The 16,777-nt window shown below is 39.2% G+C and overlaps 1 protein-coding gene across 1 annotated transcript in view; it reads left to right on the forward strand.

The window, feature by feature from the left end:
• The window catches only part of LOC128232391 (uncharacterized), a 46,517-nt gene extending 32,443 nt beyond the window's left edge, over positions 1 to 14,074 (forward strand). The window contains exons 14-26 of the mRNA XM_052945908.1: positions 5,026 to 5,150; positions 5,394 to 5,579; positions 5,785 to 5,896; positions 6,685 to 6,774; positions 7,063 to 7,214; positions 7,448 to 7,609; positions 8,117 to 8,231; positions 9,562 to 9,696; positions 9,876 to 10,030; positions 10,569 to 10,795; positions 12,573 to 12,730; positions 12,936 to 13,130; positions 13,470 to 14,074. Coding sequence (XP_052801868.1) covers positions 5,026 to 5,150; positions 5,394 to 5,579; positions 5,785 to 5,896; positions 6,685 to 6,774; positions 7,063 to 7,214; positions 7,448 to 7,609; positions 8,117 to 8,231; positions 9,562 to 9,696; positions 9,876 to 10,030; positions 10,569 to 10,795; positions 12,573 to 12,730; positions 12,936 to 13,130; positions 13,470 to 13,663 — 2,006 coding nt within the window. The 3' untranslated portion in view covers positions 13,664 to 14,074. The remainder of the gene's footprint in view (positions 1 to 5,025; positions 5,151 to 5,393; positions 5,580 to 5,784; positions 5,897 to 6,684; positions 6,775 to 7,062; positions 7,215 to 7,447; positions 7,610 to 8,116; positions 8,232 to 9,561; positions 9,697 to 9,875; positions 10,031 to 10,568; positions 10,796 to 12,572; positions 12,731 to 12,935; positions 13,131 to 13,469) is intronic.
• Positions 14,075 to 16,777: the final 2,703 nt, after the last annotated feature.

The raw sequence follows: 16,777 nt of genomic DNA on the forward strand, positions 1-16,777 counted from the left end.
ACACGTAAATTGCTAAACGCCATTGCATATAGACCTTACCATAACACGTTAATTGCTAAACGCCATTGCATATAGACCTTTCCATAACACGTAAATTGCTAAACACCATTGTATTTAGACCTTTCCATAACACGTAAATTGTTAAACGTCATTACATATAGACTTTACCATAACACGTAAATTGCTAAACGCCATTGCATATAGACCTTTCCATAACAAGTAAATTGCTAAACGCCGTTGCATATAGACCTTATCATAACACGTAAATTGTTAAACGCCATTGCATATAGACCTTAGCATAACGCGTAAATTGCTAAACGACATTGCATATAGACCTTACCATAACACGTTAATTGCTAAACGCCATTGCACATAGACCTTTCCATAACACGTAAATTGCTAAACGCCATTGCATATAGACCTTACCATAAAACGTAAATTGCTAAACGCCATTGCATATAGACCTTACCATGACACGTACATTGTTAAACGCCATTGCATATAGACCTTACCATAACACGTTAATTGTTAACGCCATTGCATATCGACTTAACCATAACACGTAAATTGCCAAACGCCATTGCATATAGACCTTTCCATAACACGTAAATTGTTAAACGCCATTGCATATATACCTTTACATAACACGTAAATTGTTCAACGCCATTGCATATAGACCTTACCATTACACGTAAATTGCTAAACGCCATTGCATATAGACCTTACCATAACACGTAAATTGTTAAACGCCATTGCATATAGACCTTACCATAACACGTAAATTGCTAAACGCCATTGCATATAGACCTAACCATAATACGTTAATTGCTAAACGCCATTGCATATAAACCGTACCATAACACGTAAATTGCTTAACGCCATTGCATACAGACCTTACCATAACACGTAAATTGCTAAACGCCATTTTTATATATACCTTACCATAATACGTAAATAGCTAAACGCCATTTTTATATATACTTTTACATAACACGTAAATTGTTAAACGCCATTGCATATAGACCTTACCATAACACGTAAATTGCTAAACGCCATTGCATATAGACCTTACCATAATACGTTAATTGCTAAACGCCATTGCATATAGACCTTACCATAACACGTTAATTGCTAAACGCCATTGCATATAAACCGTACCATAACATGTAAATTGCTTAACGCCATTGCATATAGACCTTACCATTACACGTTAATTGCTAAACGCCATTGCATATAGACATTACCATGACACGTATATTGTTAAACGCCATTGCATATAGACCTTAGCATAACACGTAAATTGCTAAACGCCATTGCATATAGACCTTTCCATAACACGTAAATTGCTAAACGCCATTGGATATAGACCTTTACATAACACGTAAATTGCTAAACGACATTGCATATAGACCTTACCATAACACGTTAATTGCTAAACGCCATTGCATATAGACCTTACCATAATACGTTAATTGCTAAACGCCATTGCATATAAACCGTACCATAACACGTAAATTGCTTAACGCCATTGCATATAGACATTACCATAACACGTAAATTGATAAACGCCATTTTTATATATACCTTTACATAACACGTTAATTGCCAAACGCCATTGCATATAGACCTTACCATGACACGTATATTGTTAAACGCCATTGCATATAGACCTTAGCATAACACGTAAATTGCTAAACGCCATTGCATATAGACCTTTCCATAACACGTAAATTGCTAAACGCCATTGCATATAGACCTTTACGTAACACGTAAATTGCTAAACGCCATTGCATATAGACCTTACCATAACACGTTAATTGCTAAACGCCATTGCATTTAGACCGTGCCATAACACGTAAATTGCTAAACGCCATTAAATACAGACCTTACCATAACACGTAAATTGCTAAACACCATTGCATATAGACCTTACCATAACACGTAAATTGCTAAACGCCATTGCATATAGACCTAACCATAACACGTAAATTGCTAAACGCCATTGCATATATACCTTTCCATAACACGTAAATTACTAAACGTCATTGCATATATACCTTTACATAACACGTAAATTGATAAACGCCATTGCATATAGACCTAACCATTACACGTAAATTGCTAAACGCCATTGCATATAGACCTTACCATAACACGTAAATTGCTAAACGCCATTGCATATAGACCTTACCATAACACGTAAATTGCTAAACGCCATTGCATATAGACCTTACCATAACACGTAAATTGCTAAACGCCATTGCATATATACCTTACCATACCACGTAAATTGCTAAACGCCATTGCATATAGACCTTACCATAACACGTAAATTGCTAAACGCCATTGCATATAGACCTTACCATGACACGTAAATTGTTAAACGCCATTGCATATAGACCGTACCATAACACGTAAATTGCTAAATGCCTTTGCATATAGACCGCACCATGACAAGTACATTGTTAAACGCCATTGCATATAGACCTTACCATAACACGTAAATTGCTAAACGCCATTGCATATAGACCTTACCATAACACGTAAATTGCTAAACGCAATTGCATAAAGACCTTACCATAACCCGTAAGTTGTTAAACGCCATTGCAAATAGACCGTACCATGACACGTAAATTGCTAAACGCCATTGCATATAGACCTTACCATGACACGTACATTGTTAAACGCCATTGCATATAGACTTTACAATAACACGTAAATTGCTATTCGCCATTGCATATAGATCTAACCATAACACGTTAATTGCTAAACGCCATTGCATATAGACCTTACCATAACAGTTTAATTGCTAAACGCCATTGCATATAGACCTTACCATGACACGTACATTGTTAAACGCCATTGCATATAGTTCTTACCATAACACTTACATTGTTAAACGCCATTGCATATAGACCTTACCATAATACATAAATTGCTAAATGCCATTGCATATAGACCTTACCATAACACGTAAATTGCTAAACGCCATTGTATATAGACCTTTCCATAACACGTAAATTGCTAAACGCCATTGCATATAGACCTTTCCATAACACGTAAATTGTTAAACGCCATTGCATATAGACATTTCCATAACACGTAAATTGTTAAACGCCATTGCATATAGACATAACCATTACACGTAAATTGCTAAACGCCATTGCATATAGACCTTACCATAACACGTACATTGTTAAACGCCATTGCATATAGACCTTACCATAACACGTAAATTGCTAAACGCCATTGCATATAGACCTTACCATAACACGTAAATTGTTAAACGTCATTGCATATAGACCTTACCATAACACGTAAATTGCTAAACGCCATTGCATATAGACCTTACCATTACACGTAAATTGCTAAACGCCATTGCATATAGACCTTACCATGACACGTAAATTGTTAAACGCCATTGTATATAGACCTTTCCATAACACGTAAATTGCTAAACGCCATTGCATATAGACCTTACCATAATACATAAATTGCTAAATGCCATTGCATATAGACCTTACCATAACACGTAAATTGCTAAACGCCATTGTATATAGACCTTTCCATAACAGGTAAATTGCTAAACGCCATTGCATATAGACCTTTCCATAACACGTAAATTGTTAAACGCCATTGCATATAGACATTTCCATAACACGTAAATTGTTAAACGCCATTGCATATAGACATAACCATTACACGTAAATTGCTAAACGCCATTTTTATATATACTTTTACATAACACGTAAATTGCTAAACGCCATTGCATATAGACCTTACCATAACACGTAAATTGCTAAACGCCATTGCATATAGACCTTACCATAACACGTAAATTGATTAACGCCATTGCATATTGACCTTACCATTAAACGTAAATTTCTAAACGCCATTGCATATAGACCTTACCATAACACGAAAATTGCTAAACGCCATTGCTTATAGACCTTACCATGACACGAACATTGTTAAACGCCATTGCAAATAGACCTTACCATAACATGTAAATTCTTAAACGCCATTGCATATAGACCTTACCATGACACGAACATTGTTAAACGCCATTGCATATTGACCTTACCATAACACGTTAATTGCTAAACGCCATTGCATATAAACCGTACCATAACACTTTAATTGCTAAACGCCATTGCATATAGACCTTACCATGACACGTACATTGTTAAACGCCATTGCATATAGACCTTACCATAACACGTAAATTGCTAAACGCCATTGCATATAGACATGACCATAACACGTAAATTGGTAAACGCCATTGCATATAAACCGTACCATAACACTTTAATTGCTAAACGCCATTGCATATAGACCTTACCATAACACTTACATTGTTAAACGCCATTGCATATAGACCTTACCATAACACGTAAATTGCTAAACGCCATTGCATATAGACCTAACCATAACACGTAAATTGCTAAACGCCATTGCATATAGACCTTTCCATAACACGTAAATTGCTAAACGCCATTGCATATAGACCTTTCCATAACACGGAAATTGCTAAACGCCATTGCATATAGACCTTACCATAACACGTAAATTGCTAAACGCCATTGCATATAGACCTTACCATAACACGTAAATTGTTTAACGCCATTGCATATAGACCTTACCATTACACGTAAATTGCTAAACGCCATTGCATATAGACCTTACCATAACACGTAAATTGCTATTCGCCATTGCATATAGACCTTACCATAACACGTAAACTGTTAAACACCATATCATATAGACCTTACCATAAAACGTAAACTGTTAAACGTCATTGCTCCTGGACATCACCATAACACGTACAACTTCGGACACCATTGCATAAAGACCTTCTTTAATTGTTGAACAGCATTTCACCAAGACTTTGCATGTTCATGTCAACTGTTGAAAACCATTGTAACTTAATCCTGCCAAAACATGTGAACTTTTAATTTCAACCATAGTTATGACCTGGTCTGAATGACCAACTGTCGTATCATTTATTTATATTTGGGTTTTTAGGAGGGTCGACGAATGCGATATCAGCTGATTCTAGCAGCTCGTTGACGCTGTACGGGAGTCTCTCGTATGACCCTGATGGCGGCCTTCTCTCCTACCAGTGGTCATGCCTTACCGACACGAGCCAGGTACAACCAGTATACGTTCATCGTTTATCTTGTTTACTTGTCATTCGTTTCTTTCGGGATTGCTTGTTTAAGCAGTCATTGCCTGTGTATTATTTTCGAATTAAGAAACTAAACAAGGTCGAAACCCGTTATGTCGAAATCGTCGGGACCTCGGAAAACACTTAGGGAAAACAAATATCCGAAAACAACAACAAATAAAACACCAAACACATCACATTGTATATTGCACTCTGTCTTTTGCAGAACTGCATTAACAACATTGATATAGTTGGTGCCACGAACACATCGACACTGGCGTTTAATCCCAAAAAGATGAAGGGCGGAGTGACTTACACATTTACGTTGATGGTGAGCGTTGAGAAGAAAGATAAAAACTATTCGTCCAGCAAGTCTGTGGTCTACATCGTTCACGGATCGTCTGCACCGACGGTAGGGTAGTTTGTCTCCGTCCACAGACACTTTGAGCTATTATTGCACAATGCGACCAGTCGTCATTATGTGATGTATATTTAAATGTTTGACCATATTAATTCAAAACAACTCAGTTCATCATGTCTCCATTCATTCGATGCTGGATCATGTCAAGGTTATTTTATAAGTCTCTTGACCTTACAATCAGTTTTACTATAACCAGATTCGCATGGTGACAATACGTCACAACTTCCGCCACGACCGGCCCATCATGATCAAGGCGGAGGTGTCGAAGGACGTGGCGGTCGCCTGGCGCTTCGTCCCTAACCTGTGGGGTACGTGATGTCCGGTATTAACCCTGTCCACTAACTCGTCTTCTTTTCAAAGCGATAGTGATAGTTGTTGTGTCGTCTTCGATTAAATGGAGCAGATATTATAAAGATGCATTCTTACTCCCAAATAAGCTTTGCCACAATTAATACAATTGTTTAATTATACCAAAAAGGATGAATAAATGTCAAAACAATGGTTCTTATGAAGGATACTGAGTTTAAATTGAAAGAAAGGTTCAGATAACACAGTATTTCTACCTTATGAGTCTTTAGTAGATGACAGTAAATCTTTTACCAGTCATCAATCGTTTTATTTAAAATAATTTGCGTTTTTAGCTATTTAATACACGGTTACAATCTTGTTATCAGTAATTAATATTTTCCATAAATGCTTTATATAGTAAGTAGAGTGAAAGGTTTATCAGTCAAAATCTATTTTTGTTATACAATGGTATGAATTGATTTTGAATAAGAGTGTCACTTAAAGCTTTAATAGCCACATCCTAGTATATGACCGTTCAGGATATTCACATGAAACTTGGTACTAGTTACCATTGAAAACATGAGCAAAGGCGGCAAACCCCACATGACTGTAATAAGGGTTGCATCAACTCTTGATGGACAAAATCATCCATGAGTTTAGGGCTCACGGCGACTTTTGGTATTCTAAATACTGTTTAAACTTTACGTGTATATCTTTATGCCGTAACTCCGTTTTCCGTAAATTACATTTATGTGTGTATGAATTATATGATAAATATGAATTTTCCGTGGAATCCTTTCTCAAACAGACTACGACTGGTTAAACGCGGACCTTCCGGCTGTGGGCCGCGCCAGCAATCTGACAACAGACTGGTTCACGTGGTACACTATCCAGCCAGGTAGGCTCTGTGGGCGGTATTTATATTGAAATGACTTCGCATTGGCAAAAATACATGTAGATCTTTGATCACATATAACGGTATATCAGTTTAGTTGTTTTGAAATCGTCTGACTGCTATAAGTCCAAATAATGCTCGACGAAAGACTATGCACGCATAATAAAAATTGCCGATTACCATTACTGATACATTAGAGGTACAACAATATTTCATGTTTATGAACATCTCCATTTTGTTTTATTCAACTTCAACGACATAATATATTGTTAAGTAATTGACATATTTCAGGTGCCCTGACCCCCGGGCGTAAGTATAAGATGGAGGTGAAAGCAATCAATGCCGGGGACGAGGTCGAAACCACTCATGAGCACGTGGTTAACGTTTATCAGACGTTACGTGGGTGCACCATCAGCGCAAGAGACATCACAGAACTCACGGAGGTATATTCTGGCATAGTAATAAATATCATGAGATTTTCCTTTGTTATATGCTTGTTTTAATGTAAGATCGCATTAATGTTCACCTCGCTCGTGAACTATTAAATTAGTATTACACTGGTGGCGAGGCATTTCGTCAAATATAACATTTGGTGCTCACTAGGTAGCATATATATCAAGCAATAAACCTGAAATCAGGGAAACTCGACAGTGTTTTAACCCATGTTTTTTTTCAGACATCGCTATCACTGCGTAACTGCGTTCACGATCCGGAAGTGACGTGGCTGGACACCATATGTACGGTTTGCAGCAAGCCGGTGCCGACCAGGAGTGACCTTACTTTTATAGTGCCAGTGTTTTCAGACAGATCCACCGCGACAACACACTTCAAATGCACGGTAGTTCTTAAACAATGATCTACATGATTTCTATCTTTAAACTATATTAAAGCTGCACTCTCACAGATTTAACGTTTTGACAACTTCTTTATATTTTATCTTTGAACGAGCCAATTTATGCGAACATTCATGTAAACCACTCATATAATACTGCTGACAAAACATTAGATTGCTGATTCTTATACTTAATTTAAAAATTGATGTTTTATACATTTTACTTAAACCGTTAGCAACTGTTTAAGCCATAAAACATTAATTTTTTAACGGAAATATGAAAATCTGCGATCTGAACTTTTGTCAACAATCTTTTATCACTGGTTTGCAGATATTTACGCAAAAATTGCTCATTCCAGGACATCACATAAAAAAGTTGTCAAAACGGTAAATCTGTGAGAGTGCAGCTTTAACAACACGTAAATGCATCCTGCAATGAAATTTAAGATGTTAAAACCGTGTAACTTTTTCATATTCGATTATATAGCATCTATTGAACTGGGTGATTTGTAGATACGTGACAGCCTTGGCCATTCTTTGTCTGTGACGAGCAACACCGTTAACGTCAATATGCAGGCCGACGTCAATCAGCATACACAGGACATTGTTGAGGAGCTTGAACAGCAAGGTGTGTTTATCAGGCCCCTGAGCCTCCTTTGCAGAGGCAGATGGTTATATTGTACAATGCAACCCCAACTTCCATTTTTCTTGAAGCCTTAGTAACGCTTATAGCCACATACCTTCAAATTTCAAACATTAATATTAAAAATTGCGATATTTTGTCACCAGTCTTATATCACTGGTTTCCATATTATTATTTACGCAAATATTGGTCCATTCCATGACAAAAAAAATAAGAAATTGTCAAAACGGTCTGTAAGAGTGCAGCTTAAAATTGTCAAAATCTTAACAAGTTCACTTTAACTGCCCTCTCATACTCAAATTTTAATTGTTCAATCCTTTGTGAATTGGCTGCCATGGATATTATCTCATTTGTCGTTGTTAAGCACGCATATCGCATTGTTTAGTCTTGAGTTTGATTTCCCATGCTAAACTCGAAATATGCGAGAAATAGATGCAAGCATAAAAATATCCACATTCTATTGAACGCCGGCACTGTCTTTCGTAGTCCTAAAACTTTATTATTATTATTATTATTATTATTATTATTATTATTATTATTATTATTATTATTATTAATTAATTAATTAATGATCATTTTTTATTATTATTATTTATTAGTATGATTATTATTATTATTATTATTATTATTATTATTATTATTATTATTATTATTATGTTGTTGTTGTTGTTGTTGTTGTTGTTGTTGTTGATGTATTGTTTCCGGTGTAATGGATAACCTGATTCACTTTGTATGGACAGAATAACAACATGTGCTTGAATTAAAATAAGAGCTGCGTTGATTTATTCTAGTATGCCGTTTAAAGTTAAATTTCCATATCTGGGCAGCTAATTATCATGTTGATGTGTTTATTACATTATGTACCAAGTGCTTTACATGTTGTGAGAATATAAGTACAAAACCACTACATATAACGATACACTGACAGAACATAAATATGTTAGCAAATATAATAATAATAAAGTTTTAGGACTACGAAAGACAGTGCCGGTGTTCCATAGCATTGCTTTGGCATCTCATAATATCATTGTATCAACGATGATAGGCAAGCATCCATGTTGCCAGGCAACATCCGATTGGAGGAATTCAGTATTAATCTTCTAAGTTGGTTTGCAAGAAAACCCCAGTATCATCCACTTTTCTTTGGTGTACATATATAATAACTATAACTGCTTATGCAAGGAATGTATAATATAGGATTAATCAATACAATGAAACTCGCAAATCTCTCGAATGACATGTCCGCAATGGACGTTTTCGCATATAAGTCTGCGCAAAACATTCTGCTCATTCATTGTTAACCATATAACGCTAGATGATCTACTGAATGCGATTGAGATCATGGCTGCCAGCCCGCCGACCAAGAGCGACCTGCAACACTCCCTCCAGACGCGTGCCGTTGGTCACATCGAACGGCTCCTCACTAAAGACCCGAGTCCAGGGGATATGCGTATGTTTCATTTATTTAGACAGAGAAAAATAAGAACAAGCTTTAGATTTAGTCATAAATTTCATTTGTTATTTTTCGAAAAATGAAAAACCCAACCATAAATAACAATATTGATGAATGATTTTGAAACAAATAAAAAAAACTGTGCAGCTTTGATAGACCGAATGTTTATCTCGTAGGCGCTATTGTGAATGTGGTGTCGCGGCTGAACCTGGGAAGTATCCGAAAGTACGAGCAGGGGAAGCTTTACAAGCAACTGCTAGAGATCCTTCGGTCACTTTGCGCCGCCGCCACCGACTCTTCCGCCGCCTCCCTTACACAACAGGAAGTACAGGTACGGCAGGGCAATTGCTGGATATCGCGTTTCGTTAAGCCATTCAGTTTAGACAGTTGGCATATCCGTCATCATGGTTCAGAGTCGCTCCGAACATTGACCGGAGGCTTCCTCTACTGGAAGCTGAGCTGTTCGATACGCTCCGAGCATTGGCTTCGACAGAACGACCAGGAGTTGCAGCTGGAACACAAGCTGAAGACGGTAGCTTTGGCTAATTACATTGCGGTCGATGAGGGGTTGCTGAAGAGAAGCAACCGAGAGTTACAACTCCTAGAGTATATGAGTATATATACATTTAGCTGTAAATATTACTTCAGACACAATGAATTGGGTAAATTGCAGAATTTAAAGTCGAAGACACCTTAATTACGGCCGACTCGTTCAACACCAAGAGCATAGGGCTCGACAGTTTTTCGGCATCGGCCCAGTCACAAACTCTTCACATACAGTGTATCTAGTGAACTTATTTGAAGCGTAAGAATTTGAATCTAACAATTTTTGAAAATAATGACGAGGTGACCTTTGTTTTATCTTGCAGAAAGTACTTCAGACAGCCAAGGATATGTCACACCTTAGAGGCGGAAAGAACCCCGATTACCGGAAGATGGATGACCTCGTCACGTGCATCAACATTCGGCGCATGCGCAACGAGGACGTCTCATGCTTCGACACGCCGGACTCCTCACATTGCTTCCTTGTGAACGCTCTAGATGACGTCGGCGAATTCCTGAACGTTAAATTTCCGGAGGAAATGATGGAGACTAAGTAAGCAAAACACTCCATATGAATACCTAAGTGAAGAAGAAAGAACTGTATGACTCTAATAATGTTTGAGTCATGTCCCTAATTGACAAAACATGACATCTAGGACGATATTAAACTGCGGGCGAGATCGACAATCGAAATGCTCTTGTAGCCGCTGACAAGACAGACATCGGAGATGTCGTATCCGCAGACGTGACCTATATCCGTGATGATCTTGTTTCCTCGGACGAGACCGACATCCGCGATTCTCTTGTATCTGTAAACGAGACAGACATCCGCGATGCTCTTGTTTCCGCGGATGAAACCTATATTCGCGATACTCTTGTATCCTCGGACGAGACCGACATCCGCGATGCTCTTGTATTTGAAGACGAGCCCGACATTCGCGACGCTCTTGTATCCGCAGACAAGACCGACATCCGCGATGCTCTTGTATCCGCAGGCGTGACCTATATCCGCGATGCTTATGTGGCCGCGGACGAATCCGACATCTACGATGCTCTTGTCACCGCGGACGAGACCGATATCCGCGATGTTTATGTAGCCGCGATCGAGACCAACATCCGCGATGCGTTTGTACTTTGTAGCAGCAGACGAGACCAACATTCGCGATGCTCTTCTGTCTGTAAACGACAACGACATCCGCGATGCTCTTTTATCCTCGGAGGAGACCGACATCCGCGATGCTCTTGTATCTGTAGACGACAACCTTCATTCGCGACGATCTTGTGTCTGCAGACGAGCCCGACCTTTTCGATGCTCTAGTGTCCTCGGACGAGACTGGCATTCGCTATGCTCCTGTATCTGTGGGCGAGACCGGCATCCGCGATGCTCTTGTTTCTTCGGACGAGACCGACATCCGCGATGCTCTTGTATCCGAGGTTGGAGCCAACATTCGCGACGCTCTTGTATCCTTGGATGATACCAACATTCGTGATGCTCTTGTATCCTTGGACAAGACCGACATCCGCGATGCTATTGTTTCCTCGGACGAGATCGACATCCGCGATTCTCTTGTTTCCTCGGATGAATACGACATCCGCGATGCTCTTGTATTCTCGGACGAGACCGACATTCACGATGCCCTTGTATCCGAGGACGAGACCGACATTCGCGATGCTGTTGTATCCTGGGACGAGACCGAGATCCGCGATGCTCTGGTTTCCTCGGACGAGACCGACATTCGCGATGCTCTTGTATCCTCGGACTGGACCGACATCCGCGATTCTCTTGTGTCCTCGGACGAGACCGACATTCGCGATGCTCTTGTATCCTCGGACGGGACCGACATTCGCGATTCTCTAGTGTCCTCGGACGAGACCGACAACAGTGATGCTCTTGTATCCTCAGACGAGACCGACATTCGCGATGCTCTTGTATCCGCAGACGAGACCAACAACAGTGATGCTCTTGTATCCGCGAACGATACCTACAACAGTAATGCTCTTGTATCCTCGAACGATACCTACAACAGTAATGCTCTTGTATCCGCGAACGATACCTACAACAGTGATGCTCTTGTATCCGCGAACGATACCTACAACAGTGATGCTCTTGTATCCGCGAACGATACCGACAACAGTGATGTTCTTGTATCCGCGAACGGTACCTACAACAGTGATGCTCTTGTATCCGCGAACGATACCGACAACAGTGATGCTCTTGTATCCGCGAACGGTACCGACAACAGTGATGTTCTTGTATGTACATGTACTAAAGTTTCGGTTACGATTGAAAAAAAATTAGCTTATGTGAGACATTAAATTTGTTTTATCAGGTATCGTGACCTATGGAACTGCGGTGTTGACCAAGTTTGTCACGGTGTTGGGATCAAGTATGAGAAGTACCCGACTGAACCACCTGACCTCCTCGTGCGCCGCTCCGACACCGAGTGTGCCACATACACATATCTGGACCTGTACAACCAACTCACGGGTAAACGTGCTGGCATTGATGTGTGTCCCTGTTGTGAATGTTTCTTACATATACATGTATACCATTTTATTAAAGAATAGACTGTTCATATTCTTTTTGTAGCTAGTCGTTTGGACTTTTTTCTCGAAGGAATCCTTATCGCTGGCATTGTCCGCGTAGTTGTCAGGGCCTCCGGCGCTTTGCAAAACGTCCACTTGTATTTCAGGCACACGTATCCCGGTGAAGGACCTGGCTGGCGTGATTGAGATCACGATTGGGGAGACGGCGTGCCCACGGCCAGAGTGCTACTTCTATGACGAGTTCAACAAGCGCTTCTCCACCGAGGGCGTCATCACCAAGCTCATCAACAAGACTCTTGTCTGTGAGACCAACCATCTCACCGGCTTCACACTCAGGAGCAGTATGTCAACTTCTCTAACTTCTCTAGTCTATGTCCGTTAAGATAAAGTTATGAGTGTTTATTTACGCATGAAGCAAAGTGAATGTTTATCATAGATACACTTTAAGTACAAAAACAGAAAGTGTTTTGCACTCAACGAAATGTAACGCGTCATAACCGTCTCTGAAGAAGTACGTAAACGTCAAATATATACGTAGTTTATTTATTTGACCTCAAAACATGTATCCCCGTGTTGAACTGGTATCTCTTCTGAGAAACGCTGCTCAATGGTTGTGCTATTTGCAATAACATACTATTATATGAATAACGATAAAATTATTGACAACAAACATTTTGTAGAGCCGCCTCTGTATGATGGTTTCAACATGCCGTACGTTGTCACGTGTGTCGTTGTTGCGCTGGTGTTCGCCTTTGCGTTTGTGCTGCTCGTGCGGGCGTTCATAATCCTGAACAGCTACCCTTCGAAGGAGGAGGAAAACGACCTCGCCTACTTCCGGGAGTCGGAATCGCCCGATTTGCGAGTGAAAACATGATGCGAAGAATTTTGAACTTGTCTGTTGTCTTTTTTTCAAGGGAATGTGTTGAGTTATCGTCATATGGACATAGTGATGTCATCAAGATTAAGTCGGTGATAAATTGGGGAAACAACTTATTATAGATATGCACAAACAATATGTCACGTTTGTCATCAGTGACACTTCACATATAACGTCATATGTCTTGATTAACGTAAAAAATGGACTAGCATTGGTATACTCATGCGGTTCTCTAGATCAATTACAAAGCTTACTTTTATCTTGTTAACTCATCCGAAAACTGGCTCAAACATGTAGTTTATTATAACTTTTCACACTTAAAGATTTAGTTCTGCGATAGCCATCGAGAGACTGCCTTTATAGTCGTTAAACTTATAATGTGTTTTTCTTGTTGTTTAACTTTTTTAAACTGTGTAATAAAAGAACATTAAACATATCAAGAGTAGTTTTTTGTTAAATAAACAATTACAGTTACAAATATGATATTGCAAGAACTTATAATGCTCAAATACATCACACAAATCATCTGTTCAAGTTCGCGGGTCGAGAGGGTCTGATGGAGTGACTGAAGTCCTTGTAAAACCAACCGATCTCCCCCATAGCACCCGCCCGGGTGGACGGGAATGGCTGGTCGTCCGGCGCGCGGCGGATGTACGTGGCGCTTAGTGTCTTTTCCGCAGACAACTCCCCGACCCCAAGCGACTGCCAATCCCGGCACTGGTGCGGCCGGTAGTTACGATTACTATCTGGGCCTGTAACACCAATTGCATAAATATACACACATGTTCAACTGTTGTTAACACCGCGAATAGCATTCTGAAACGAATTGACATAAAACGTATATAAACTACATAATTATTGTTTATTAACTTGTTAAAATGTGCGGGTAATATTTTATTTTCACTGCGCAACGGCGAACTGTTACGATTCTCATGCACTTAGCGACAATCCTCTTACCTGTCCACACGAGAGGACCCTTGTATGGCGTCCATTCATGGTGAGGCGGGACCTGCTCAGCGGGCTCTTCAGGCAGCCTCCGGCCAGCCTCGTGGAGCGCATGTAGCGGGTCCGGTCGGTCTGTTAAGGTACGCCCATACTGCATCCGGTCCCAGTGTTTCAATGACATGGCGGGGAGGCCGGAGAATGAGGACGAGGCTAGACTCAACTCAATCACTGGCGAAAGCAATTGAAATTTGAGAAAACACTTGTTGTCATCAATACGAATAGGACGCCAACGGAAAATATGTATAAAATCACAAAGTCTATTAAACCATCTGTTCTACCCGAACATAATACCTGACCTCGTCTGACCGGCTTAATTAAAGAAAAAGGTGATTTGCTATTAAGTTTCTTAACTACTTGTACAATACTCCGACACCTCAATCGTTTGTGTGTAGAATGGCAGACAGATAGTCTAAGACCATGTTGTCGGTCATCGTCGTACGCATCGTCACATGTTCCTCGCCGCTAGAGATAATGTAAGAATTCCTCATCTATGGATAATAACCTTACTCTGTAATAATATTTAGCCGCACAATATATCGACCGCTCGAAAATGGTCAGATCATACGGTTCACCATTCTCATTTATCAGAGGTTTGATAATGATAAATCTAACGCACGGTACGCATAGCAACATCACTCTGGTGAACGAGAATGACGGCTCACGGGTAATGACCATTTGACAAAAATATCCCAGTGCGTTGTTCTATTTGTACCTTTCCCCAAATATTGACCAAACTTGGTCACAATATTCATTTGCATGCATTGTGTCTACAGCATGTTTGATAACCAACCAGGTTACATCAGAATATCCACTGAGATACAACCCATGAGTTATCAAATATTGACCTAGCCAACAAACGGTTTTTTTCCCAATATTTCTATTTTTATAACAAGCATTTATAAATACATACATATCTCGTGAGCCATTTAAAGTAATACTCGTAAGAATTATGAGGCTTAGACTTTCAATATTTGTCTGGTGTATGCGTTTCAGATGTATATTCAACACTAGCAGTTTACCAATCTTGGTATTAATAACAATGTTTATAAATGGGTTATTTATGATTTCGACAAAGTTTGACAAACTATCAGAATGGATTTTATACTCTAGAGTTATGGTCCTTGACCTGCTATAATCAACATGTGACCACATTTACCTTGACCAATTAGAGTAACATTAAGCATCAGCTTTGGTAAGAAAGCATATGGGCATAACTGACACAGTTCAAACAATATTTCGCATTCAGCAGGCACAACCTGTGACCACTGAATACAAAGCAAGCCTTCGTAAAAATAAGAACACACTGAACATCATCTAGTATTTTGTAACAATATTTTATTAATAATATATATTAATAAAATCTATCTATGTGAAACAGAACAATAAAAAGTAACTAATATATATTTACTACATGACTAAATAAATATTTAACAACAATTAGTAACTGTACAAGGAAACAAGCATGTTTACTAAATAACTTTACTAAAAACAAACTTAATATACACACTTGGGGATGGAAATAGTTCGGCAGTAATATCAACATAGGAGTCATAATCAAGTGAATTATGTTGCGGGGTCCCGTATAAAATTGCTGTTTTTTAAGGGATGTCAAAGCTCAGTTTGTTTATATTTCTATATATCATATATAATTTTATTTCATGGAAAAATTATTTGTAGCAAAGAGTGATATGGTTTCTGTAAGTCCCTGCACCCAGCACACCACAGCACACAGGTCTACTCTACTAACACTGCAAACCAACTAAACTACGGCTACTACTACTGACTAAGCTACTGATTACAAAACTACTGTTTGACTAGCTACTTGCACGGCAAACTATGTACAGCTACATCACGACACACGATATTTAGAACTACTGAGCTACACTAATGACTAGCTAGGGACTTTCTACCGACTATCTACTGACTACTCTAGAACTACTCTACTGTCACTTCAAAATCCCTCACCCATAAATGCTGAATATGACTCTTTGATGCAAAAGCATATCCTGATGGCTGACACACTTATCATATATTTACTAGACAATGTTATGCATCTTGATGCATAATGATTTCATTCATCACGCGATGCTACAGAGAAATACACAG

The sequence above is a fragment of the Mya arenaria genome, chromosome 4 (genome assembly GCF_026914265.1).
Source record: "Mya arenaria isolate MELC-2E11 chromosome 4, ASM2691426v1".
In the NCBI taxonomy this organism is placed as follows: domain Eukaryota; kingdom Metazoa; phylum Mollusca; class Bivalvia; order Myida; family Myidae; genus Mya; species Mya arenaria.